General features: G+C 43.3%; 1 protein-coding gene across 3 annotated transcripts in view; it reads left to right on the plus strand.

The window, feature by feature from the left end:
• pkd1a (polycystic kidney disease 1a) overlaps positions 1–25143 on the plus strand; it is a 210696-nt gene extending 185553 nt beyond the window's left edge. For 2 of the 3 annotated variants that reach the window (XM_043711199.2, XM_043711198.2), the window contains 4 exons: positions 7728–8015; positions 9931–10065; positions 11043–11357; positions 21527–25143. In XM_043711199.2, coding sequence (XP_043567134.2) covers positions 7728–8015; positions 9931–10065; positions 11043–11357; positions 21527–22138 — 1350 coding nt within the window. In that variant the 3' untranslated portion in view covers positions 22139–25143. Of the gene's footprint in view, positions 1–7727; positions 8016–9930; positions 10066–11042; positions 11358–21526 lie in introns of those variants that run through there. The other variant, XM_087997973.1, reaches the window with a different exon arrangement.
• Positions 25144–25848: the final 705 nt, after the last annotated feature.

A 25848-nucleotide genomic window follows, 5' to 3' on the forward strand; every position in this document is an offset into this window, starting at 1 on the left:
TCTCACAAACCTCATTGAGTTTTTTTTGAGGAGATGACCAAGCAAGTGCATGAAGGTAGGGCAGTTAACCTGCTGCACATGGACTTCAGTAAAGCCTTTGATAAGGTCCCACATGGTAGGCTATTGAAGAAAATGTGGAGGCATGGGATTGAGGGTGATTTAGCAGTTTGGATTAGAAACTGGCTTTCTGTAAGAAGACTTCGAGTGGTGGTTGATGGAAAATATTCAGCCTAGAGTCTGGTTACAAGTGGTGTGCCACAAGGATCTGTTTTGGGACCACTGCTGTTTGTCATTTTTATAAATGACTTGGATGTAAGCGTAGGTGGATGGGTTAATATGCTTGCATTTCTGATGAAGGGCTCTTGCTCCTTGGATGCTGCCTGACCTGCTGTACATTTCCAGCACCATTCTAATCTTGACTGTAATCTCCAACATTTGCAGTCCTTACTTTCACCTAGTAAGTTTGCAGGTGACACTAAAGTCGGTGGAGTGGTGGATAGTGTGGAAGAATGTTGCAGGTTGCGAGGGGACATGGATAATCTGCAGAATTGGGCTGAGAGGTGGCAAATGGAGTTCAATGCAGATAAATGTGAGGTGTTCAAAGTTTGGGAGAAGATTTGTAGCTCGGGTGCTCGTTGTTGTGGTTCTGTTCGCCGAGCTGGGAATTTGTGTTGCAGACGTTTCATCCCCTGTCTAGGTGACATCCTCAGGGCTTGGGAGCCTCCTGTGAAGCGCTTCGGTGATCTTTCCTCTGGCATTTGTAGTGGTTTGAATCTGCCATTTCCAGTTGTCAGTTCCAGCTGTCCGCTGCAGTGGTCGGTATATTGGGTCGAGGTCGATGTGCTTATTGATTGAATCTGTTGATGATTGCCATGCCTCTAGGAATTCCCTGGCTGTTCTCTGTTTGGCTTGTCCTATAATAGTAGTGTTGTCCCAGTCAAATTCATGTTGCTACCACTTCCGCCCCTACCAACGCCACTCACCAGCATTCTGCTGACACGCCCCCCCACATATCCCACTGTCACCATTCCCAGCCCCCAGAACCCTGAGGAGAGCACCACCCCTGCTCATGACTCCACCCCCATTCCCTCCACCACCACACCGACTCCAGTTACTGGCTCTACCCCCACTCCCAGCTCCACACCCACACCAGCTCCCAGCCCTGCCGAGTTTTCACCATCCCTCCAGACCTTCCCCTCACTGAGGACGAATGATCAGTCCTCAGCAAAGGACTCACCTTCATCCCCCTTTGTCCACGCATCAATGAATTTAATAGACACCGTGACGTCGACCACTTCTTCCGCCGCCTCCGCCTCCGAGCTTACTTTCACAATCAGAACTCCCGCCCACCTTCCGAGGACCCCTTCGCCCACCTCCAACACACTGCATCCACCTAGACACCCCGCGCTGGCCTATTACCTGCCCTCGACCTCTTCATTTCCAACTGCCGCCGGGACATTAACCACCTCAACCTGTCTACCACCCTCCCCCACTCCAACCTCTCACCCTCACAACGTGCAGCCCTCCAATCCCTCTGCTCTAATCCCAGCCTCACCATCAAGCCAGCGGATAAAGGGGGCGCAGTGGTAGTCTGGCGCACTGACCTCTACACTGCTGAAGCCAAACGCCAACTCGAGGACACGTCTTCCTACCTCCCCCACGACCATGACCCTACCCCCCCATCACCAAACCATCATCTCCAAGACCATACAGAACCTCATCACCTCAGGAGATCTCTCACCCACAGCTTCCAACCTCATAGTCTGGGAACCCCGCACTGCCCGGTTCTACCTCCTTCCCAAGATCCACAAGCCTGACTACCCTGGTCGACCCATTGTCTCAGCATGGTCCTGCCCCACTGAACTCATCTCTACCTACCTCGACACTGTCCTATCCCCCCAGTCCAGGAACTCCCCACATACGTTCGAGACACCACCTCCTCCAAGACTTCCATTTCCCTGGCCCCCAATGCCTCATCTTCACCATGGAGATCCAATCCCTCTACACCTCCATCTGCCATGACCAGGGCCTCCAAGCCCTCCGTTTTTTCCTCTCCCGATGTCCCCAACATTACCCTTCCACCGACACTCTCATTTGTTTGGCCAAACTGGTCCTCACGCTTAACAATTTCTCCTTTGAATCCTCCCACTTCCTCCAGACCAAAGGGGTAGCCATGGGCACACGTATGGGGGCCCCAGCTATGCCTGTCTCTTTGTTGGCTACAGAGAACAGTCGATCTTGCGTAATTACACCGACACCACTCCCCACCTCTTCCTCCGCTGCATTGATGACTGCATTGGTGCCACCTTATGCTCCCGCGAGCAGGTTGAGCAATTCATCAAGTTCACCAACACATTCCACCCTGACCATAAATTTACCTGGACCGTCTCTGACACCTCCCTCCCCTTCCTGGACCTCTCCATCTCCATTAGTGAAGACCGACTTGACACTGACATTTTTTACAAACCCACCGACTCCCACAGCTACCTGGATTACACCTCTTCCCACCCTACCTCTTGCAAAAATGCCATCCTGTATTCCCAATTCCTCCGCCTCCGCCGTATCTGCTCCCAGGAGGACCAGTTCCACCACAGAACACACCAGATGGCCTCTTTCTTTAGAGACCGCAATTTCCCTTCCCACATGGTTAAAGGTGCCCTCCAATGCATCTCGTCCACATCCCGCACCTCCGCCCTCAGACCCCGCCCCTCCAACCGTAACAAGGACAGAATGCCCCTGGTACTCACCTTCCACCCTACCAACCTCCGCATAAACCAAATCATCTGCCGACATTTCTGCCACATCCAAAAAGACCCCACCACTAGGGATATATTTCCCTTCCCAATCCTTTCCGCCTTCAGCAAAGACCGTTCCCTCCGTGACTACCTGGTCAGGTCCACACCCCCCTACAACCCACCCTCCCATCCTGGCACCTTCCCCTGCCACCGCAGGAACTGCAAAACCTGCACCCTCACCTCCATCCAAGGCCCTAAAGGAGACTTCCACATCCATCAAAGTTTTACCTGCACATCCACTAATATCATTTATTGCATCCGTTGCTCCCGATGCGGTCTCCTCTACATTGGGGAGACTGGACGCCTCCTAGCAGAGTGCTTTAGGGAACATCTCCGGGACACCTGCACCAATCAACCACACTGCCCTGTGGCCCAACATTTCAACTCCCCATCCCACTCTGCCGAGGACATGGAGGTCCTGGGCCTCCTTCACAGTCACTCCCTCACCACCAGATGCCTGGAGGAAGAACGCCTCATCCTCCGCCTCGGAACACTTCAACCCCAGGGCATCAATGTGGACTTCAACAGTTTCCTCATTTCCCCTTCCCCCACCTCACCCTAGTTCCAAACTTCCAGCTCAGCACTGTCCCTACGACTTGTCCTACCTACCTATCTTCTTTTCCACCTATCCACTCCACCCTCCTCCCTGGCCTATCACCTTCATCTCCTACCCCACTCACCTATTGTACTCCATGCTACTTTCTCCCCACCCCCACCCTCCTCTAGCTTATCTCTCCACGCTTCCGGCTGTCTGCCTTTATACTCGATGAAGGGCTTTTGCCCGAAACGTCGATTTTGCTGCTCCTCGGATGTTGCCTGAACTGCTGAGCTCTTCCAGCACCACTAATCCAGAATCTGATTTCCAGCATCTGCAGTCATTGTTTTTACCTAATCCAAAATCTGAGTGTGTGGCTACTAAGGATAGCTGGTCATGTCGTTTCGTGGCTAGTTGGTGTTCATGGATGCGGACCGTTAGCTGTCTTCCTGTTTGTCCTATCTAGTGTTTTGTGCAGTCCTTGCATGGGATTTTGTACACTACATTGGTTTTGCTCATGAGATTCAAACCACTATAAATGCTGGAGGAAACATCACAGAAGCGCTTCACAAGAGGCTCCCAAGCACTGAGGATGTCACCTAGACAGAGGCTGAAATGTCTGCAACACAAATTCCCATTATGGGCATTTAAACAGTCCTTGGATAAACATATAGATGATGATGGGATAGCGTAGGGGGATGGGCTTAGATTAGTTCACAGGTTGGCGCAACATCAAGGGCCGAAGGGCCTGTTCTGAGCTGTATTATTCTATGTTCTATATTCTATGAAATTAGGGAAAGGCTTGCTATGATGATTGGGAAAGCACACCAAAAGATTTGAATGTAGACAGACAATGGCTATCATTGGACAATCAATATACATTTCTCCAAGGCACAATGGAAAAGGGAAATTGATTGTGGTCAACAAATTAAGTTAACATTTCCAATATATCCAAAAGGAATGGTTTATAAGGAAGGCAAGAAAAATGGCAAGGCTGAGGATAGGGAGCAATTTAAAATCCATGAAAAGGGCAATCAAGAAAGTGGTAATGAATGCAAGGCACATATGTGTAGATTGTAAAAGCTTTTTCAGTAAGTGGAAAGTAAAAAAAAAATTAGCAGATTGGTACCGGCAAATTTATAGTGGAAAACAAGGAAATAGCAGAGAAACTAAACAGTTACTTTCACTCTGTCTTCACGCAACATTGGAACAGGGGAAGGCCATTCTTGTCTGATCGACTACTTTAATGCTTTAATTCTAATGATTTACAACCTTCTGAGTAAAATAATTCCTCCTCATCTCAGACTTAAGTGCCATTTCCCCGCCCCTTTTTTTTGTGTCCCCTAGTTTTAGACTCCCCACTCAGGGGAAGAATCTTGACAGCATGTACACCCTTTAAGTATTTTGTAAGTTTCAATACATCACATAAGACATAGGAGCAGAAATTAGGCCATTCAGCCATTGAGTCTGTTCCGCAATTCAATTTTGGCTGATACGTTTCTCAACTCCATTCTCCCTCTTTCTCCCTTTGATACTGAAGATTTATTTATCTCAGTCTTAAATATACTCAATGACCTGACTTCCATAGACTCACCACTCTGGCTGAAGAAGTTTCTCTTTATCTCTGTCCTAAAACTTCTCATTTTTCAAAATTCCAGAGAATACATGTCCACTTTATCCAGCCTCTCTTTGTAGAACTCTTTGAGGATGTTACTAGACAAGTTGATGAAGGTCGAGTGGTGTATATGGATTTAAGCAAGGCATTTAATAATGTTCAAGGGGAAAGTGAGGACTGCAGATGCTGGAGATCAGAGCTGAAAATGTGTTGCTGGAAAGGCGCAGCAGGTCAGGCAGCATCCAAGGAGCAGGAGAATCGACGTTTCGGGCATGAGCCCTTAGGTTCCCCGTGGTAGGCTTATTCAGAAGGTCAGGAGGAATGGGATACAGGGAAATTTAGCTGTCTGAATACAGAATTGGCTGGTCGACAGAAGACAGCGAGTGATAGTGGAAGGAAAGTATTCTGCCTGGAAGTCAGTGGTGAGTGATGTTCCACAGGGCTCTGTCCTTGGGCCTCTACTCTTTGTAATTTTTATTAATGACTTGGATGAGGAGATTGAATGATGGGTTAGCAAGTTTGCAGACGACACAAAGTTTTGAGGTGTCGTTGACAGTATAGAGGACTGTTGTAGGCTGCAGCGTGACATTGACAGGATGCAGAGATGGGCCGAGAGGTGGCAGATGGAGTTCAACCTGGATAAATGCGAAGTGATGCATTTTGGAAGGTCGAACTTGAAAGTTGAGTACAGGATTAAAGGCAGGATATTCTTGGCAGTGTGGAGGAACAGCGGGATCTTGGTGTGCAGGTACATAGATCCCTTAAAATTGCCATCCAAGTGGACAGGGTTGTTAAGAAAGCATATGGTGCTTGGCTTTCATTAACAGGGGGATTGAGTTTGAGCCGTGAGATTTTGTTGCAGCTGTATAAAACTTTGGTTAGACCGCACTTGGAATACTGCGTCCAGTTCTGGTTGCCCTATTATAGGAAAGATGTGGATGCTTTGGAGAGGGTTCAGAGGAGGTTTACCAGGATGCTGCCTGGACTGGAGGGCTTATCTTATGAGGAGAGGTTGACTGAGCTCGGACTTTTTTCATTGGAGAAAAGGAGGAGGAGAGGGGACCTAATTGAGGTATACAAGATAATGAGAGGCATAGATAGAGTCGATAGCCAGAGACTATTTCCCAGGGCAGAAATGGCTAACACGAGGGGTCATAGTTTTAAGCTGGGTTGGAGGAAAGTATAGAGGGGATGTCAGAGGCGTGTTCTTTACGCAGAGAATTATGGGAGCATGGAATGCTTTGCCAGCAGCAGTTGTGGAAGCGAGGTCATTGGGGATATTTAAGAGACTGCTGGACATGCAAATGGTCACAGAAATTTGAGGGTTTGTACATTAGGTTTACCTTACATGAGGATTAATGGTCAGCACAACATCGTGGGCTGAAGGGCCTGTTCTGTGCAGTACTGTTTTATGTTCTAGAACAGTTTGTCATTCTGGGAAAAGAATACAGAAAACCTGTAATATTTCCAAATTTGTTAATTTTACCAATCTGGCTGGGAACTTACATTCTGACAATTTGAGGAGGCTTCAAGAGGACCTGGACAGGCTGAGTGGGCTAGAACATGTCAGTTGGAATGAAGAGGTATGTGTTGAGATATGTGAAGAGGTATGTGAAGAGATGAATATGTGTTGATTCTGCCAAAGTGAATAATAAAACCAAGGCAGAACATTGTTGAATGAAGAGATATTGGAAAATGTAGGTGTCCAAAGGGTGCCTTTGTTCATATGTGACTGAAGTTAGCAGGTATGTGCAGAAAAAAATTAGGAAGCAGTTACTACATTGGCCTTCACAGCGAGTGATTTTTACAGGAGTAAAGAGGTCTTACTGCAGTTGTATAGAGCCTTGGTCAGACCTTGGCCGCCTTGGCTAAGAAAGGATATACTTGCCATAGAGGGAGTGCAACGGAGGTTCACCAAATTAATCTCTAGGGTGGCAGTATTGTTTTATAAGGACAAATTAAGGAGATTGGATCTATATTCCTCAGTTTCAAAAAATATGGGGTGGACCTCATTAAAAATTGCATACAGGTCATGGCTGGGTAAATGAAAGTAAGGAATTTCCCCTGGCTGGTGAGTCCAAAACCGGGAGACATGATCTCAGGATAACGTGGGTAATTTAAAACTAAATGAGGAGGAATTCCTTTAGTGAGGATGTTGAATCAGGGTGTTTTCATAGCTTGCTCATCACTCTGCTGAAGATAGTCTCCAGAAATTGATTAATTTCTATCAACATCAGTAGATGTGGAGATTGTAGGTAAGTGGAGTTGAGGTAGATAATCAGCTATGATCTAATTGAATGACAGAGCAGGCTTGATGGACTAAATAGCCACCTTCTGCTCCTAGATAACAAAACGCCTGTTATGATATTGAGCCATGCAGGATAACATGAAGTGGACATTGGAACAGGAAGTTGCACTCATTCAAGATATTTTTCTACATCTCTAGAGTTTTGTGCGTTATCCTTTGTGAATGTCTATTGGCCCACATATTGTCAGAGATTCTTCTGTAATATCAGTCAGATAAACTGGAAGGGTGCTCTTAATGTAGTCAGTCTTGTATGGATGTGGAGTCATACATGTTCATATCATCTTTGTTAAATACTTGGTTGTCGCTGCTCCTTCAATGTTCTCATTGCTGAATTATACCTCACTGGATGAAATACATTCTGAAAGACTTAAGTGTTAAAACGGTGAAGTTGATAGTAACTTTATCAGCAAAACCTTAAAATTGTGTTATCGGTCTTTTTGTTTTGTTTAGCTATCACTATTTGCTTCCTTGCAGATTTTCCTCATGCTCTTCGTTCTTTACTTCACCGTTACCGAATTGGTGTTGATCAGCCGCAGGGGCAAATCTTACTTTCTTCAGTTCTGGAACTATCTGCACTGGTGCATCATTATTCTCAGTATCTGTTGTGTGGTTCTGCATCTGAAATGTGCCAGAATTGGCGACAAGCAGTGGGCAATATATCGTTCCAGTCCAAACAGCTTCACCAACTTTTACGAGATGGCATACTTGAGCTACGTATTCACCAGTGTGACTGCCACCCTCCTTTTTCTGCTGACGATTAAGGTATGATCCAGAGAAACTCTGGCCTGAAACTAATGTTCATTCATAAATATTGCAAGCATTGCAAACCTTTAGGTTCAACTCACTGATACTATGTAAGGTGACCTCCACTTTGGTTGACTGGAGCTACAGCCCATTGGAAAGAATAATGTGACTGTATTATTCAAACACCAGGTGAAAGAAAGGAGGGATGCCCATCATATATCCAAGGAACAAATTTATAGTACCATCTACCCCTACCCCGCCACCAATCAATTGCAAAGCCATCACATTACTGTATTTAATTGCAGTCCTAAGGTATTCTGACTAACATACTATGGCACAGCCCAGAACGAAGCCATTCACCTGAGCAAATGTCAGCCTCTTGGAAGAACCTGACATAGCCTATAATATCTTTCCCTTCAAGTACATTTCTCATTCCCTTTTGAAAGTTACTATTAGCTGTGCTTCCTACAGCTTTTCAGGAAAGTTATTTCAGATCATAAGTATTGAACATTTTGTGGTAATTGATCATTTTACTTCACCCAGTTTAGTCCATAATCCCACTATCCCAACCTTTTGGTCATCTTAGCACAATTGTTTGGGTTCACAATATTTAATGTCTTCTATACTTGTGTAATGACCCCCATTAACTTACCCTCTTAGAAGGCTAAATGTCCTCAGATTCTCTAATGTTTTTTCATCCTATAACAAGATCTGGGAATTTGTTGAGTGAAAATGGTTTGCAGACAGGTTCCTAGGATTTTGGGCATCACTGGCAAGGTCAGTGTTTGTTGCCAGTCTCTATTTGGTTGTTTGGTCATTTCAGAGGGCAATTAAGAGTCAACAAATTGCTGTAGGCCAGACCAATTAGGATAGCAGATTTCCTTCCCTGAAGAGATGGATTTTTAAAATTACAAGCAGCAGTGGTTTTCATGATCACCATTACGAAGACTAGCTTTCAACTCCAGATTTATTTGCACTTGCCAAAATGGGATTTTTAACCATTTCCCCAGGGTGCTAAACCAGGCCTCTGCTTTACTAGTCAAGGACACTATTCCATCTCCTACCACCCTCTATGGGTCTCAGTTGATTAAACTCATTCTTCTCAGTTTCACTTTGAATATCCAGTAATAAAGTTACTTCAAAAGTGAATGATGCTTCTAATTATAGCAAAATTTATTTTTCTTATGCAGTGTATATTCATGTGAATGCCTTATCATTTGGAAAGTGTCAAAACTGTGATTCATATGTTTTTGTTAGACAACAGCATTAGGTGATATGGATAAAGTTTAGATACTCTGATCTAAGGAAAGATATACTGACAGTGCAGAGAAGGTTCACTAGGTTGATATGAGGTAAGGAGGGACTGTTTTATGAGGAGAGCTTGGGAAGGTTGGACCTGCTGTCACTGGAGTTTAGAAGAATGAGAGGCAACCTTAGAAGATTCTTGGGGAAGATGTGGAAAGGTTATTTCCCCTTGTCTAGGACCAGAGGGCATAATCTCAAGAGTAAGAGGTTGCCCAATTAAGACAGATGTGGAAGAACTATATTGAGGGTAGTGAATCTGTGGAATTCTTTACCTTTTGAGGTTGGGTCATAATGTATATACAAGGCTGAGATAGACAGATCTTTAACTAATAAGGGAATTGAGGGTCTTGGGGGGAGCAAATGATCAAAACAGCAATGATCTCATTGCATAATGGACCGATTGCAGTGAGCTGAAATGCGCACTTCTGCTCCTACAACTTGTGGTCCTGTAGCAAATCAGCAAGTGTCTAATTGAATGATGGGAAGGCTTGAGAGGCTGAATGCCCCTAACTCAAGCTCCCAGCCAGAAACTAGTCCAGTTATTCATTTGAAACATTTGTTGGTAGCTTGAAATGGATTAAATCAGAATTAATTAAAATTTATTTTCTGGTTTCTACGGAAAAATTAGGCTGCCCGACAACTGCGGTTTATCAGGAAGTGGTCCATCTTTGGGAAAACACTGTATAATTCTGCAAAGGAACTGATGGTAATTGGTGCAACATTGGTTGGTCTTGCTCTTGTCTATGCACAGATTGGTTACTTGGTATGTATTTCATTATACATGTTGACTATATCTATATTACTTGCCACAGTTGGCAACTATTTCTTTAGCTGCCAAGGCCCTAAGCTCTGGAATTCACTGAGCTGTCTCTATATTTGATATTTCTTAAGGAAACATATAGCTTTGATCAAGGTTTTATTGTAGTATTCATATCTCGGTGTGAAATGTTGAATAGGTTCCTGTGAAGCACATTGGGGTGTCCTGTCTGCACGCCAGGTCTAAGGATTGGGAAGGAACGTTGTCAGCAGGTTTGGACAATATAGAGGGTTGACGACAAGCCGCAAGGGGTCTGGGTGTAGGGATGTGGTAAAAGAGAAGCCAAACACACAAATTGTTAAAATTTAAAAGTGAAATGGAGATCTTGGGAGCATTAAAAAGGAAAGTATGTCCTGGCTAAAATACTTGCGCTTTATGAATATGCAATGCAAAAAAAACTGTGACATCATTAGTCTTTGCAAGATATTTTTGGGGCAGTGGCTCTGTGTAGAAATATGCATATGTTATTTTGAAAAAAAAAACCCTTGCTGATTAGTGTCAGTTTCCTTATGTCATTTTAAGTACTGTGGCATCTAGGAAATTAATGTTTTCCTTGCGTGTCATGTCTTAAAGTTTAGTTGGGTTGGTAATTATTGATGAATTTTTTTCAAATTGCTTCTGAGAGTCCTAATGTCACATCTGTCAAAACAAATAGTGATATTAACTTTTGTCACCTCATAAAAGGATCAGAATGAAGTAAATAGGCCCTGAAAATCAAGTAGTAGCCCTTGGAGTTGGGGAAGGGAGAGACTATATGTTAACAGTTGATTTGGGATCTATGAGGGGGAAGGTGGGGCTTCAGTTTTAACACGTCATCTCAGTGCAGCTTCAGCAGCAAATAAGCAGCAGCGTATTTCATTTGGAGAATATGTTGCCAGGAACAGGCAGAATGATCTCTGAAAATTTGATTCGCTCTTGCTCAGGTTTTTTCTGCTAATCTTGATGACTTCAAGACATTTGGAGGCAGCATTCTTTCCCTGTTTGCTGTGATTGAAAAAGGAGTTTGCTTCAAGCAGTGCCTCTTTGTGTACCCAAATCTCTGCTATGTATACTACACCAGTTACATCACCATTGAGGTATGGATTGTACTGCGACTGTTTGCGGTGGTACTCATTCAGAATTACAAAACAATGAAGTTGGAGATGTACAGGCCTGCAGTTGAACCACAAGACTACGAGCTGGTGGAATTATTCGTCAAAAGGCTGAAGATGTGGATTGGTATAAGCAAAGAGAAAGAAGTAAGTGTGCAGTCTTTTAATGCTTGGGCCAATTTTTACCTGGTAAAGGACAGGGTTGTGGAGTATCTAATCTTACAAGGGCAACACAACTTCCTGTAAATTGCTTTTGTCAAAAACTCCCATTGGTTGCTATCTCAAGTTGCATGAATTAGACCATAAGACATAGGAGCGGAAGTAAGGCCATTCAGCCCATCGAGTCCACTCCACCATTCAATCATGGCTGATGGGCATTTCAACTCCACTTACCCGCATTTTCCCCGTAGCCGTTAATTCCTTGTGACATCAAGAATTTATCAATTTCTGCCTTGAAGACATTTAGCGTCCCAGCCTCCACTGCACTCTGTGGCAATGAATTCCACAGGCCCACCACTCTGGCTGAAGAAATGTCTCCGCATTTCTGTTCTGAATTTACTCCCTCTCAGGCGACTGACTGTGTGGAGTTTGCACGTTCTCCCCGTGTCTGCGTGGGTTTCCTTCAGGTGCTCCGGTTTCCTCCCATAGTCCAAACATGTGCACGTCAGGTGAATTGGCCATGCTAAATTGCCCATAGTGTTAAGTAAAGGGGTAAATGTACGGGAATGGGTGGGTTACGCTTCGGCGGGTCGGTGTGGACTTGTTGGGCCGAAGGGCCTGTTTCCACACTGTAAGTTATCTAATCTAATTCTAAGGCTGTGTCCATGGGTCCTAGTCTCCTCGCCTAACGGAAACAATTTCCTAGCATCCACCCTCTCCAAGCCATGTAGTATCTTGTAAGTTTCGATTAGATCTCCCCTTAATCTTCTAAACTCCAATGAATACAATCCCAGGATCCTCAGCCGTTCCTCATATGTTAGACCTACCATTCCAGGGATCATCCATGAGAATCTCCGCTGGACATGTCCTTCCTGAGGTGTGGGGACCAAAACTGGACACAGTACTCCAAATGGGGCCTAACCAGAGCTTTATAAAGTCTCAGTAGCACAACAGTGCTTTTATATTCCAATCCTCTTGAGATAATTGACAACATTACATTCGCTTTCTTAATCACGGACTCAACCTGCATGTTTACCTTTAGAGAATCCTCAACTAGCACTCCCAGATCCCTCTGTACTTTGGCTTTACGAATTTTCTCATCGTTTAGAAAGTAATCCATGCTTCTATTCTTTTTTCCAAAGTGCAAGACCTCGCATTTGCTCACATTGAATTCCATCAGCCATTTCCTGGACCACTCCTCCAAACTGTCTAGATCCTTCTGCAGCCTCCCCACTTCCTCAGTACTACCTGCCTGTCCACCTAACTTTGTATCATCGGCAAACTTCGCTAGAATGCCTCCAGTCCCTTCATCCAGATCATTAATATATAATGTGAACAGCTGCGGCCCCAACACTGAACCCTGCAGGACACCGCTTGTCACTGGCTCCATTCCGAAAAAGAACCTTTTATCCCAACTCTCTGCCTTCTGTCAGACAGCCAATCCTCAATCCATACCAGTAGCTCACTTCGAACACCATGGGCCCTCACCTTGCTCAGCAGCCTCCCATGTGGCACCTTATCAAAGGCCTTTTGAAAGTCTAGGTAGACCACATCCACTGGGTTTCCCCGTCTAACCTACTTGTCACCTCTTCAAAGAGCTCCAACAGGTTTGTCAGGCAAGACCTCCCCTTTCGAAATCCATGTTGACTTGTTCTAATCTGACCCTGCTCTTCCAAGAATTTAGAAACCTCATCCTTAATGATGGATTCTAGAATTTTACCAACAACCGAGGTTAGGCTAATTGGCCTATAATTTTCCATCTTTTGCCTTGATCCTTTCTTGAACAAGGGGGTTACAACAGCGATCTTCCAATCATCTGGGACTTTCCCTGACTCCAGTGACTTTTGAAAGATCTCAACCAACGCCTCTGCTATTTCCTCAGCCACCTCCCTCAGAACTCTAGGATGTAACCCATTAGGGCCAGGAGATTTATCAATTTTAAGACCTTTTAGCTTTTCTAGCACTTTCTCTTTTGTAATGGCAACCATACTCAACTCAGCCCCCTGACTCCCTTTAATTGTTGGGATATTACTCATGTCTTCCACTGTGAAGACGGACGCAAAGTACTTATTAAGTTCTCCTGCTATTTCCTTATCTCCCATCACTAGGCTTCCAGCATCAGTTTGAAGTGGCCCAATATCTACTCTTGCCTGTCGTTTGTTTCTTATGTATTGAAAGAAACTTTTACTATCATTTCTAATATTACTGGCTAGCCTCCCTTCACATTTGATCCTCTCCCTCCTTATTTCTCTCTTTGTTATCCTGTGGTTGTTTTTGTAGCCTTCCCAATCTTCTGATTTCCCAGTTCTCTTGGCCATTTTATAGGATCTCTCTTTTTCTTTGATAGATTTCCTGACTTCCTTTGTCAGCCATGGCTGTCTAATCCCTCCCCGGATAATCTTTCTCCTCTTGGGGATGAACCTCTGTACTGTGTCCTCAATTTTACCCACAAGCTCCTGCCATTTTTGCTCTACTGTCTTCCCTGCTAGGCTCTGCTTCCAGTCGATTTTCGTCAGTTCCTCTCTCATGCCCTCATAATTACCTTTATTTAACTGTAACACCATTACATCCGATTTTGCCTTCTCTCTTTCAAACTGCAGACTGAACTCTACCATATTATGGTCGCTGCTTCCTAAGTGTTCCCTTACTTTAAGATTTTTTATAAAGTCTGGTTCATTACATAGCACTAGGTCCAGAATAGCCTGCTCCCTTGTGGGCTCCATGACAAGCTGTTCCAAAAAACCATCCTGTAAGCATTCCATGAATTCCCTTTCTTTGGATCCACTGGCAACATTATTTACCCAGTCCACCTGCATATTGAAGTCTCCCATGATCACTGTGACCTTGCCTTTCTGACATGCCTTCTCTATTTCCCGGTACATGTTGCGCCCCTGGTCCTGACCACTGTTAGGAGGTCTGTACATAACTCCCACTATGGTTTTTTTGCCTTTGTGGTTCCTCAATTCCACCCACACAGACTCCACATCATCCGACGCTATGTCATTCAGCACCATAGATTTAATTTTGTTCTTAACTAACAAGACAACCCCGCCCCCTTTGCCCACCTCCCTGTCTTTTCGATAAGTTGAAAACCCTTGGATGTTTAACTGCCAGTCCTGACCCCCCTGTAACCACGTCTCTGTGATGCCTACCACATCATAATCATTCACGATGATCTGTGCCATTAGTTCATCTGCTTTGTTACGAATGCTATGAGCATTCAGGTAAAGTGCCTTAATGTTAACTTTCTTATCATTAGAGATATTGGAAGTCATAAGATGTCCTAAGTTATCCTTCCTTTTTGCTGCATTCTCAGTCTGTCTCAAGTTTAAATCTGCCTGCACATATGCTATCCTGCCGCTTATCTTTCCATTTAACTCCATACTCCCTGTCGCTTTCACTTTCCCTTCCCAACTCAGAAATTTAAAGTCCTACTGACCACCCTATTTATCGTCTTCGCTAGAACATTGGTACCTGATCAGTTCAGGTGGAGACCGTCCCAGCGGTACAGATCCCCCCAGTTCCAAAACTGATGCCAGTGCCCCATGAAGTGGAATCCCTCTTTCCCACGCCAATCCCTTAGCCACCTGTTTACTTCCCTAATTTTCTTATCCCTATGCCAATTGGCACGTGGCTCCTAGTGCTCGATAATCCCCAAACAGGTCCTCCACCCTAGCTTTGCCTATGTTGTTAGTCCCAATGTAGACCACAACAACTGGATCCTCCCCCACCTGCTCCAATATCCTTTCAAGCCGGTCAGAGATGTCTCGAACCCTGGCACCGGGTAGGCACCATGCGAGACTCCCAATCCGGCTTGCAAAGGATACTATCTGTCCCCTAATTATAGAATCCCCTATAACACTAAGTTGTCTTTTTGCTCCCCCCTCTTGAATGGCCTTCTGCACCATGGTGCCGTGGTCAGCTGGCTCATCCTGTCCAGAGCCCTTTTCCTCATCCGTACAGGGGCAAGAATCTCCTGCAATTGTGATTGTATCGTCTGACCTGCAGTATGACATGTCATTATCCTCCTGACATTCATAGAATCCCTACAATGTGGAAACAGGCCATTAGGCCCAACAAATGCATACCTACCCTCTGAACAGTAACCCACCCAGACCCATTCCCCTACTCTATAAGTTACATTTCCCCTGACTAATGCACTGGGTTGGAGGATTTGAGCTATGGGGAGAGGTTGAACAGGCTGTGGCTGTTTTCCTTGGAGCGTCGGAGGCTGAAGAATTATTGATGAATTCTTTTCAAATTGCTTATGGAGGTTTATAAAACCATGAGGGTCATGGATAGAGTAAATAGACAAAATCTTTTCCCTGGGGTGTGGGGAGTCCAGAACTCGAGGGTATAGGTTTAGGGTGAGAGGGGAAAGATATAAAAGAGACCTAAGGGGCAACCTTTTCACTCAGAGGGTAGTACGTTTATGGAATGAGCTGCTGGAGGAAGTGGTGGAGGCTGGTACAATTGCAACATTTAAAAGGCATCTGGATGGGTATATGAATAGGAAGGGTTTAGAGGGGTATGGGCTGGGTGCTGGCAAATGGAACTAGATTAGGTTAGGATATCTGGTCAGCATGGATGAGTTTGCCTGAAGGGTCTGTTTCCGTGCTGTACATCTCTATGACTCTATTGTTTGGGACTTCCATGTGCATGACATATGTTTCTTAACGTGTCAATTTCCCAAGAAATGTATTCTTCTATCCCTACCCTTCCAGTGAGTCCAGGTTGTGCCAGTGTCAATGTATGGACAGCTGACGGGAGGAACCCAAGTGTAACCACCTCCTCCTGTGCTGTTCCAAAGGACTGACTATCAGCAATTCTTGTCCAGGAGCAAAGCTGAATGCAGGAGACTTGTTGCACCTCCCTCTCTTCTCCCCATCAACCGCCCCCCCCCCCCCCCCCCCCCCCCATGCCTCCAACTCTTTCCCTCCCCACCACCACTACTGCATGCTTAAATTTATTTTAACTGTATTGATAATAAGATGATTTGTCCCCTTGAACACCAACTCTCCTTCATAAGCACAACTCGGTCAATTAATACTGTATGGAAATGCATCAGGGCAAGCCATTGCAGGAGCCCTGACTTCAGCCATGAAGGGTTAAAAATAGATTATAAATATTGAATTTTCCTGGTGATTCAATTACTTGTTGCTGTAGATTTTAGTGGACACTGAATAACATTCCTGTCTGTTTATTTCTCAGAAGAGAGGACCCTTAACAAAGAGAAAATATTTCCATTTATGATACTGGAGCACAAGTCTCAGAGTCCTTATTAATGCCCCTCATAATGTTATAAACATCTACAAAGGTAACCCCTTAACCTCTCATGCTCCCGTGAAAAGAGTCCTTCCTTATAACTCAAACCCTCTCATCCCAGCAACATTCTGGTAAAACTTCCCTGAACCCTCTCCTATTTAGTAATATCGTTCCAAAGCAGGGCAACCAGAACTGTACTTCAGAAGTGGCTTCACCAACGTCCTATACAACTGCAACATGACATTCCAACTCATATACACAATGGTCTAAGCAATGGAGGCAAGTGTACTAAATGCCTTCTTAACAACGCTGGGACACAACAAAGGACTATGTACCTGAACCCCCAAGTCTCTCTGATCAACAATACTACCCAGGGCTCTACAAGGGCTCTGTATAAATCCTGCCCTTGTCCATTTTACCAAAATGCAACATCTCGCATTTATCCAAATTAAACTCATCTTGCTACCCAGTGGCCCAATTGATCAAGGAACCTTTGTAACCTTAGATAACCTTCTTCACTGTTAACTCAACACCAATTTTGGTGTCATCCACACACTTACTAATCATGCCTCCTATATTGTCATCCAAGTCATTTTATATAAATGATAAACAATGGTGGACTCAGCACCGATCCTTGCAGAACACCACTGGTCACAGGCCTCAAGTCTGAGAAACAACTCTCCACTACCACTCTCTGTCTCCTCCCATCAAACCAATTTTATATACTTTTGACAAGCTCTCCCAAATCCCATGTGATCTAACTTTACCAACCTGTCTACCATGCGGAACCTTGACAAAGGCAAGATGGTCACTTAAAAATACAAGCTGAATAACTCCCATCAAATCTTTGAATTATTTTAAACACATCGAGGGTAAGTGTTTAATGTAATGGCACTGTCACTGGACTAGCAATCCTGAGGCCTATGTCATTGATTAGATTAGTTTTTTAGATTTCCTACAGTGTGGAAACAGGCTCTTCGGCCCAACCAGTCCACACCAACCCTCCGAAGAGCAACCCATCCAGACCCATTCCCCTGACTAATGCACCTAACACTACGGGCAATTTCCCATGGCCAATTCACCTAATCTGCACATCTTTGGACTATGGGAGGAAACCGGAGCACCCGGAGGAAACCCACGCAGACATTGGGAGAATGTGCAAACTCCACACTGACAGTTGCCTGAGGCGGGAATTGAACCCGGGTCTCTGGTGCTGTGAGGCATCAGTGCCAACCACTGAGCCACCGTACCGCCCCGTCATATTCTGCGGACCTGGGTTTGAATCTAATCCAGAAAGAAGGTAAAATTCCAAATTTGAAAAATCTGCAATTAAAAATCCAATAATAACCCTTAAACTTGTCAATCATCATAAAAGCCCATCTAGTTCACCAATGTCCTTTTTAGGGAAGGAAATCTTGCCTGGTCTGGTCTACATCGGATTCCAGACCCACAGTAATACAGTTGATTCTCAAAATGCCAAAGTGTCTCAAAGGAGTGGATCATCTGACATTAACCTAAGCACCAGAAATGAGACTGTCAAACTCAGTCTCGTTGACCCTGAAAAGCAGAATCCTACTCCAATGTCATGGCCCGGCATATTCCCCCACTATTACCGTCATGCCTGGAGTGACATCAGGCATGTATAAAAACATGGATAAAGTGAGGACTGCAGATGCTGGAGATTAGAGTTCAGAGTGTGATGCTGGAACAGCACAGCAGGTCAAGCAGCATCCAAGGAGCAGGAGAATCGGCATTTTGGGTAAAAGCCCTTCATCAGGGATGTGTAAAAATGTGTCAACTTGAAGTCCAAAACAGGACTATTTGTGCTGTAAACCTGATAAGCAGCTGGAGGTAAATAGAGCTAAGCACTTGCACAAAACCAATAAGTCTGATTGAAGCTGTATGGTCCTGCCACATCCAGACTAAATGAATGGTAGTGGACAATTGAACAATTCACTGGAGGAGGCAACGGCACTATTAACCCCATTCTCAATGATTGGGGAGCCCAGAGCAGTGTAAAAGTCAAGGCTGAAGTATTTGCATCTATTTTCAGCCAGAAGTGCCAAGCAGATGGTCCAACTCAGCGTACTCTAGGGGTCTTCAGCATCAGAGGTGTCAGGCTGCAGCCAATCCCATTCACACCATACAAAATTAAGAAATGCCTGAACACCGGATACTGCAAAGCCAATAGGCCCTGACAATATTCTGACTAAAATGTGCTCCACAACTTGCCACACCCCTTCGCCAAGTTGTTAGACTATAGTTAAAACACTGGCATCGATCCAACCATATGGAAATTCCCCAAGTATGTCCTATACACTAAAAGAAGAAAAGATCCAACCTTGCCAATTACATCAATTTATCCACAGTCCATCAGTAAAGTGATGTAAGGGGTCACTAACAGTGCTATGAAACAGCATTTGCATATCAATAAATTTCTTGTTGACGCCCACTCAATAAAACTGCAGTCAGGAATCAGAGGGAGAATTGTATGCTGAAGGGAGTCATACTGACACAGCGGAGGATGGGTGTGGATGACAGAGGTCAGTCATCCCGTCCCAAAAACATCACCACAAGAGTTTATCAGGGAATATTTTAGATTCTTCCATCTTAAGCTACCTCATCGATGACTTCCGTCCATAGTGAGGTTAGATGTAGGGGTATTTGCTGATGATTACTTGATGTTCAACACCATTTGCAATTCCTTCAATACTGAAGCAACCCATGTCCAATTGCAGCAAGATCGAGACAATATCCAGGCTTGAGCTGAAAAAAGTGGCAAGTAACATTCATGCCATGTAAGCGCCAGGCAATGACTGTCTCTAACAAGAGAATTTAACCTTTGTCCTGTGACATAGTGGGGGGTTCAGTGATGGTCATATCACAATCAATACCTGGAGGATTTACACTGACCAGAAACTGAACTAGCCATATAAATACAGTGGCTGTAAGAGCAGGTCATATGCTAGAAATCCTGCAGTGAATTATTCACCTGCAGATTCCCAAATTCCATTCACCATCTACAAGGCACAAATCAGCAGTGTAATGGAAAACGCTGCACTTCAGTGGATGAGTGCAGCTCCAATGATACTCAAAAAGCTTGATACCACCACTCACAGTTTCCACTATAAGCAGCTCACCATTCTGACTTGGGAGTGTATTGCTGTTCGGTCACTGGGTCAAAATCCTGGAACCACTTATCATATGGTGGGCTTAAATAGGCTTACACCCTATTTAAACCAAACTGACCACAGCAGTTCAAAAAGGCAGCTCATCCACAACTTTGCAAAGGCAACTAGAGTTGTGCAATCACAAAGCTTATATTCCTGGAATAAGAAAAATAAAATTAAAATTACCTTTCAATCTTCCATACTCAAAGCAATAATTAAAGTATGGAATTTGCGACAATTAGGAGTTGTTGTAGGACATAGTATTAATGCATTTTTGGGGAGGTTAGAAAAATAAGTGACGGGGAAAGGAATAGGTGGGTATGTTGTTGCAGTGAGATGCTGAAGGGTGGGAGAAGTTCTTTTGTGGAGCTTAAGCATATACCAGTTGGACTGAATGTCCTGTTACTGCATCCTTATATTCAAAAGTCAATATCATAAAAATCCACTTTTGGTAAAATTGGCAACAATAAATTCTGGGCTGTATATTTTTGGCTTTGACAACTGAACAAAATTTGAAAAAACAACTTGAAGCCAAGGAACAAACAAAAAGTGATGAAAGGTACTAGAGATCCATCAGGATCTGGTGGAGAAAAGACAGACTGTCGTCTCACATTTACCTCGAACATTTACCTGCCTTTTCCCCTTCCAGATATTGTATTTTTCTAGAATTGTTCTTGTTTCATATTGGGAGCTATGTATCTATTTTTAAAAATTAACATTTTCTTCATAAGCTATTTGTTGTGTAATGCACTTTAAATTATTCAATATTAAACAGCAGAGTTTTAATACAATTGTATAAGTTGTCACTTTCAAAAGAACTGATGGCTACATCTGTGATTTCCTGTTCTGTTGGTACTCTAGGTGTATCCTTGTGCATCGGTAATACACTGAAATATAGGCAGTTTGTCTCTATTACTTATAATCATTCCCCTGATGCAATTACATTGGAATGAAGTGTTTTCTCATTTGCTGTCTATTGCTGCAACAGCACCACCTACAGCCAATGAGACAGATTGCAACAGAAAATCTGAAATTGCTGGAGAAACTCAGCAGGTCTGAGAGGATCTGCCAAACCTGAACTTCTCTAGGAATTTGTTTTTGTTTGTTCCAGATCTACAATATCCCCAGTTCTTTGTTTTATTATAGACTGATTGTAGGTTTTTTTTTGCTGAAAGCAGAGATGATGATAATCATAGAATGAGATAGCAGTGGGAGAAGTCAATAGGTACATGTTGGGATAATTAGAGCACTTTATATGTTAAACAAAGGCTGGATCTTCATAGACTCTTTCACCAAGTCAGGAAGTCCCTAAGTGCTTTGCAACCAGCACAGTATTAATTGAAGCGTAGTCACTGTTTCAATGTAGGAAAAATTACACCTAGTTTACTCTTCAGCCTTTTTGTTAATCTTCTTCTGGTACACACACAGAAATTCCCATAAATAGGAAAGCAAAAATAGTCAGATAATGTGTCTGAGTGATGTTGGTATATCAGGCAGGACTGTTAGGAGAAGCCCTATATCCTTCTTTGAAATAGTACCTTGGGATCTTTTACATCTTCCTAAGAAGCCTTGGTTTAAAGTGGATCAGACAACGTTCCTTCATTACTGCAATGGGAACATTAGCCTGGATATGGTGATCAGGTTCCTGTGGTGGGAAATTGAGTTTTCTTTATTTTTTTTACGTAATCTAATAATTAATTTTTTGCCCCCTTACTTTTACAGTTCCGCCATAAAGTCAAATTTGAAGGAATGGTTTCCTTACCTTCCCAATCTTCTAGAGATTCAAAATCAACCGATCTGCACACAGCCAGCACCATCTCTGATATCTCTTCATCTTCCACTTCAAGCGTTTCCATTCCAGTGGACACTTTTCCTCTCGTCAGCCCAAACAAAGTGACACAAATTGAGATAAATATTCACCGTCTGGTTCCACTGTTCGAAACCCTGCTTGAACAGTTTGACAGAGTAAACATGGCAACAGAGGATGTCTACCAGATTGAATGCAAACTGAGAAATGTCCAGGATAGAATGCACCAGAAGAAGATTAACAAAAAGGCTGAAGAGTTATTTGCAGCATATAGCCGGATCAAAGTCCGGAGACAGGGTGACGATCTCCATTCATCCCTTTGGAACTCGAGAGATAGTACAAGGACAAATAACACAAGTGGCACTCAGGATGGGCAACAGCCTGGAAATATCCCATTAGCAGAAGACAGTACAAATCAGGGCCTCCGACGGAAAGGGCCTCATCCATCTCGAAGGAAGTCTAAAACTTCAGACAAGAAGTGGCAGCGCAGAGCTTCAGATGATCAAACACCTCAAAGCAGTGAGTGAGTAGGACTTAGAATCTTACAGCACAGAGGGCTTAGAATCTTACAGCAGCCCATCACAGCTTGTGCCTGCACCCTGAAAGGGCTACGAATGAGTCCTTGTCTACTCATGGCTCTGTTAATTGACTAGTTTTCTTACTAAAATAAGAAAGATATCAACAAATGGCACTGGCATCCTAGAAAAGTGATGACCAAAGAACTACACGGGGCCAACAAGGCTGCTCAGTAAATGTGCTTTGGTTTTACCAGAAGAATTTTTAAAGAATGAGATTGAGAATGTTGCTGCTTGAAGCAAGGACAGATATAAGTGAACATTTCACACCTGAGTATAACCACCATGATCTGGGGACACTGCAGGGGCAACACAGACCAGTTATTTGTCAGACATGGTGCAGCAGGCCCTTAAAAAGGATGGATATTTTAAAGAGTTTACTTTATATGTATTAACAAGCACTTTAATTGAGGACAGCTCAGAAGGAGAGATTGTACAAATTTGCTTTTTGTTGCCAAGCACTTAAAAGGTGCACTTATTTAAAAAAAAAGCTGTTTTAATTACTTAATTTTGAATTAACTTCAGTTGATCATTGAAAAATGTCAGAGCACACAATTAATTTCACAAGTCAGTATTTTTGCTTAAGTTTCAGTAGATCAGTTCTGTTACAGAATGTAATATGGAAATTTTGTGTTGACTTTAAACTGTAAATAGAATTTTCAACGAAACTAACATCATCCCAGCACTGCGACTAGGAAACAGACTAAGTATTATAAAATGCACATTAATCACAAACATGTTGACATACCATATACCCATATCTGAAACTAGTAGCAATCGTAAAGTTAACTTACTAGTCATTTTATTATAAAGAGTATGCTGGACAGAAAAATATGATGAAATACCACAACATTCAAAGCAATAATGCCTATAAAAACAGAACATAGGTCATCACCCTGCAGCTATTGTTGAAGAAAACATTTTATGGAATGAAAATGAACAAATTAGAATCAGATTCCCGATTCTGAACTCTTGACAGCTAGGGTGCTTTTCACTATGTGTGGCATCAAGGAGCCCAAGTAAATTTGAATCAGATAGAAAACTGTCTGCTGGTTGGAGTCATACCCAGTATACACAAAGTTTGCTGTTGCTGGTAGTCAGCCATCTCAGCTCCAGAACATTTTGAAGGAGGTCCTCACAGTAGCGTTCCAGACTCCACCATCTGCAGCTGCTTTTCGATGACTTTCTCTTCCCCCCCCACCCCATCATAAGGTCAGAAGTAGGGATGTTTACCAATTATTGCACAATATTCAGCACCTTTCATGACTCCTCAGATATTGAAGCAGTGCGTGTCCTTTTGCAGTAAGACCTGGACAATATTCCAGGCCCAAGCTGACAAGTAGTAAGTAACATTCAACCCACACATACATTTGAACCACATATGCCAGGCAGTGACCCTTTCCAACAAGGTAGAGTCTATCCATTGTCTCTTGACATTTAATGATATTACAATCTTTGAATTTCCCCTCTATCAATAGCCTGGAAAAGTAAATATTGACCAGAAACTGGACTATAAACAAACAACAATATAACTACAAGAGTAGATCAAAGGCTAGGAACCCTGCAACAAATAACGCAGTCCTGATTCCTCAAAACCTGCCTACTATCTACAAGGCACAGGTCAGGACTGTGATAGAATACTCCACATTCACTAGAATGAGTGCAGCTCCAATAACAATCAAGAAACACAATACCGTCCAGAACAGAGCAGTCCGATTTGATTCGTACCACATCAATAATTCACTCCCTCCATCACTGATGCACTGCAGCAGGAGTGTTTATGATCTACAAGATGCACTGCAGGAATTATTTGACAGCATTGGGGTGGCACGGTGGCTCAATGGTTAGCACTGTTGCCTCTCAGCACCAGGGACCCGGGTTCCACTCCTGCCTCGGGCGACTGTCTGTGTGGAGTTTGCACATTCTCCCCGTATGTGTGGGTTTCTTCCAGCTGCTCTGGTTTCCTCCCACAGTCCATAGCTGTGCAGGTCAGGTGAATTGGCTATGCTAAATTGCTCATAGTGTTAGCTGCATTAGTCAGAGGAAATGGGTCTGGGTGGGTTACTCTTCGGAGGGTTGGTGTGGACTTGTTGGGCCGAAGTTTCCACACTGTAGGGGATCTAATCTAATCTAAAACAATGACTGCTACCATTCAACCACTAAAGGGGCAAGGGCAGTTCCCCTCCAAGCCACTTGGAATTCTGATTTGGAAACATATTGTTGTCACTTAATGGTCACTGGGTCAAAATCCTGAAACTCTATCCCTAATGACATTGTGGATCTCCCTACAGCACAGACTGTATGGATTTAAGAAGGCAACTCATTAATATCTCAAGGGCAACAAGGAATGGGCAATAAATATTGTGGTTGTGGTAGATGAGGTACCCAACGCATCTGACTGTTTCTAACAGCATGGGAAAGCTTACACGAGAATGTTGTTGCACTGTAGCCCAGTGAGTATTTAGTGAATAGATTGTTATAAGCCAATGTCATTGAGAACAGGGCTCTCTGACCACAAGAATGAGGTACTCTCACCGATAGAAAACAAAAGGAATAGATAGATTCCTTCACTGGTATAAACATCCTTGCAGGACTTGGGATAACCATGCACTCAAATGCAGGCACCTCAAAGGCTGCAAACTGGATGCAAGTCTGCTTTGGCTGGGAGCCAAGTACATCTTTTTAGTATTTTGCTGGTGCAAAGGATTCTTTCATAATCATATAACATTTAAAGATGTAGGAAAAATGCACTAGCTTAAGGCCCTGGTATTAGAATTCCAATGTTCATTTATCAATTTAGTTGCTGTACAAAGTTGCCATTGTCTGAAGATCCATTCCTTTGAATCATCAGTAGACAGTATTAATGTAGGATACAAATGTAAATAATTGTAGTCTTTATGCCAGAAACATTTCTGATGCACTGAAGGACAATGTCAATAAAGTTTTGACTGATCAGAGTTTGTTAGTTGATCTGTTTTGAATGGCTTTTTTGGAAAATACAAAATAACTTCATCTCTCAAAATGTTTAACTATGGCATATACAGATTGAAATATGAAAATAGAAGTGTTATAGCTTTAATTTTTAAACATTTTTCTTTTTGTTACAGGATACAGTTTTTATTTTATTAATTTACACAGACTGTTCAATATTCTGGGTGAACTTTTCCAGCCAGTCTTTTCTGATGAAAGGTCACTGACCTGAAACATCAATTGCTTCTTCCTCCATATACTGTGCATAACCTGCTGAGTATTTCCAACACTTCGTTTTTGCAACTCTTTTTTGTAATATTTAACTAAACTTCATTGTTCGTGCATGCCTCAATGAGATCTCCCTACCCGACTCCCAAAAACCATTTCGATGGAACAATGACTTCAAACCTCTAATTATTACTCATCATTAGTTCTGTTTACAATTGGGATCTGTGTGTATGATCCTTTCTTAGCAAATTGGCTGTTGCTTTACCTACATTACACAAGCAACTGCAAATCAAAAATAGTTCATTGGCTATGGAGTGTTTTGGGATATCATTAGAATTGCTATTTAGAAGCGGAAAACAGGTGACAGATACAATGTGGGTAGGAATGCTCACAGCCAACATAAAATCCCATTGATATTTAGTCATGCCGAAATGGCCCATGTAATGCATGCCAATTTAGATTTC

Source organism: Chiloscyllium plagiosum, unplaced genomic scaffold (assembly GCF_037043375.1).
Source record: "Chiloscyllium plagiosum isolate Xiang-an unplaced genomic scaffold, Cpla_swu_hap1 HiC_scaffold_20, whole genome shotgun sequence".
Classification (NCBI taxonomy): Eukaryota; Metazoa; Chordata; class Chondrichthyes; order Orectolobiformes; family Hemiscylliidae; genus Chiloscyllium; species Chiloscyllium plagiosum.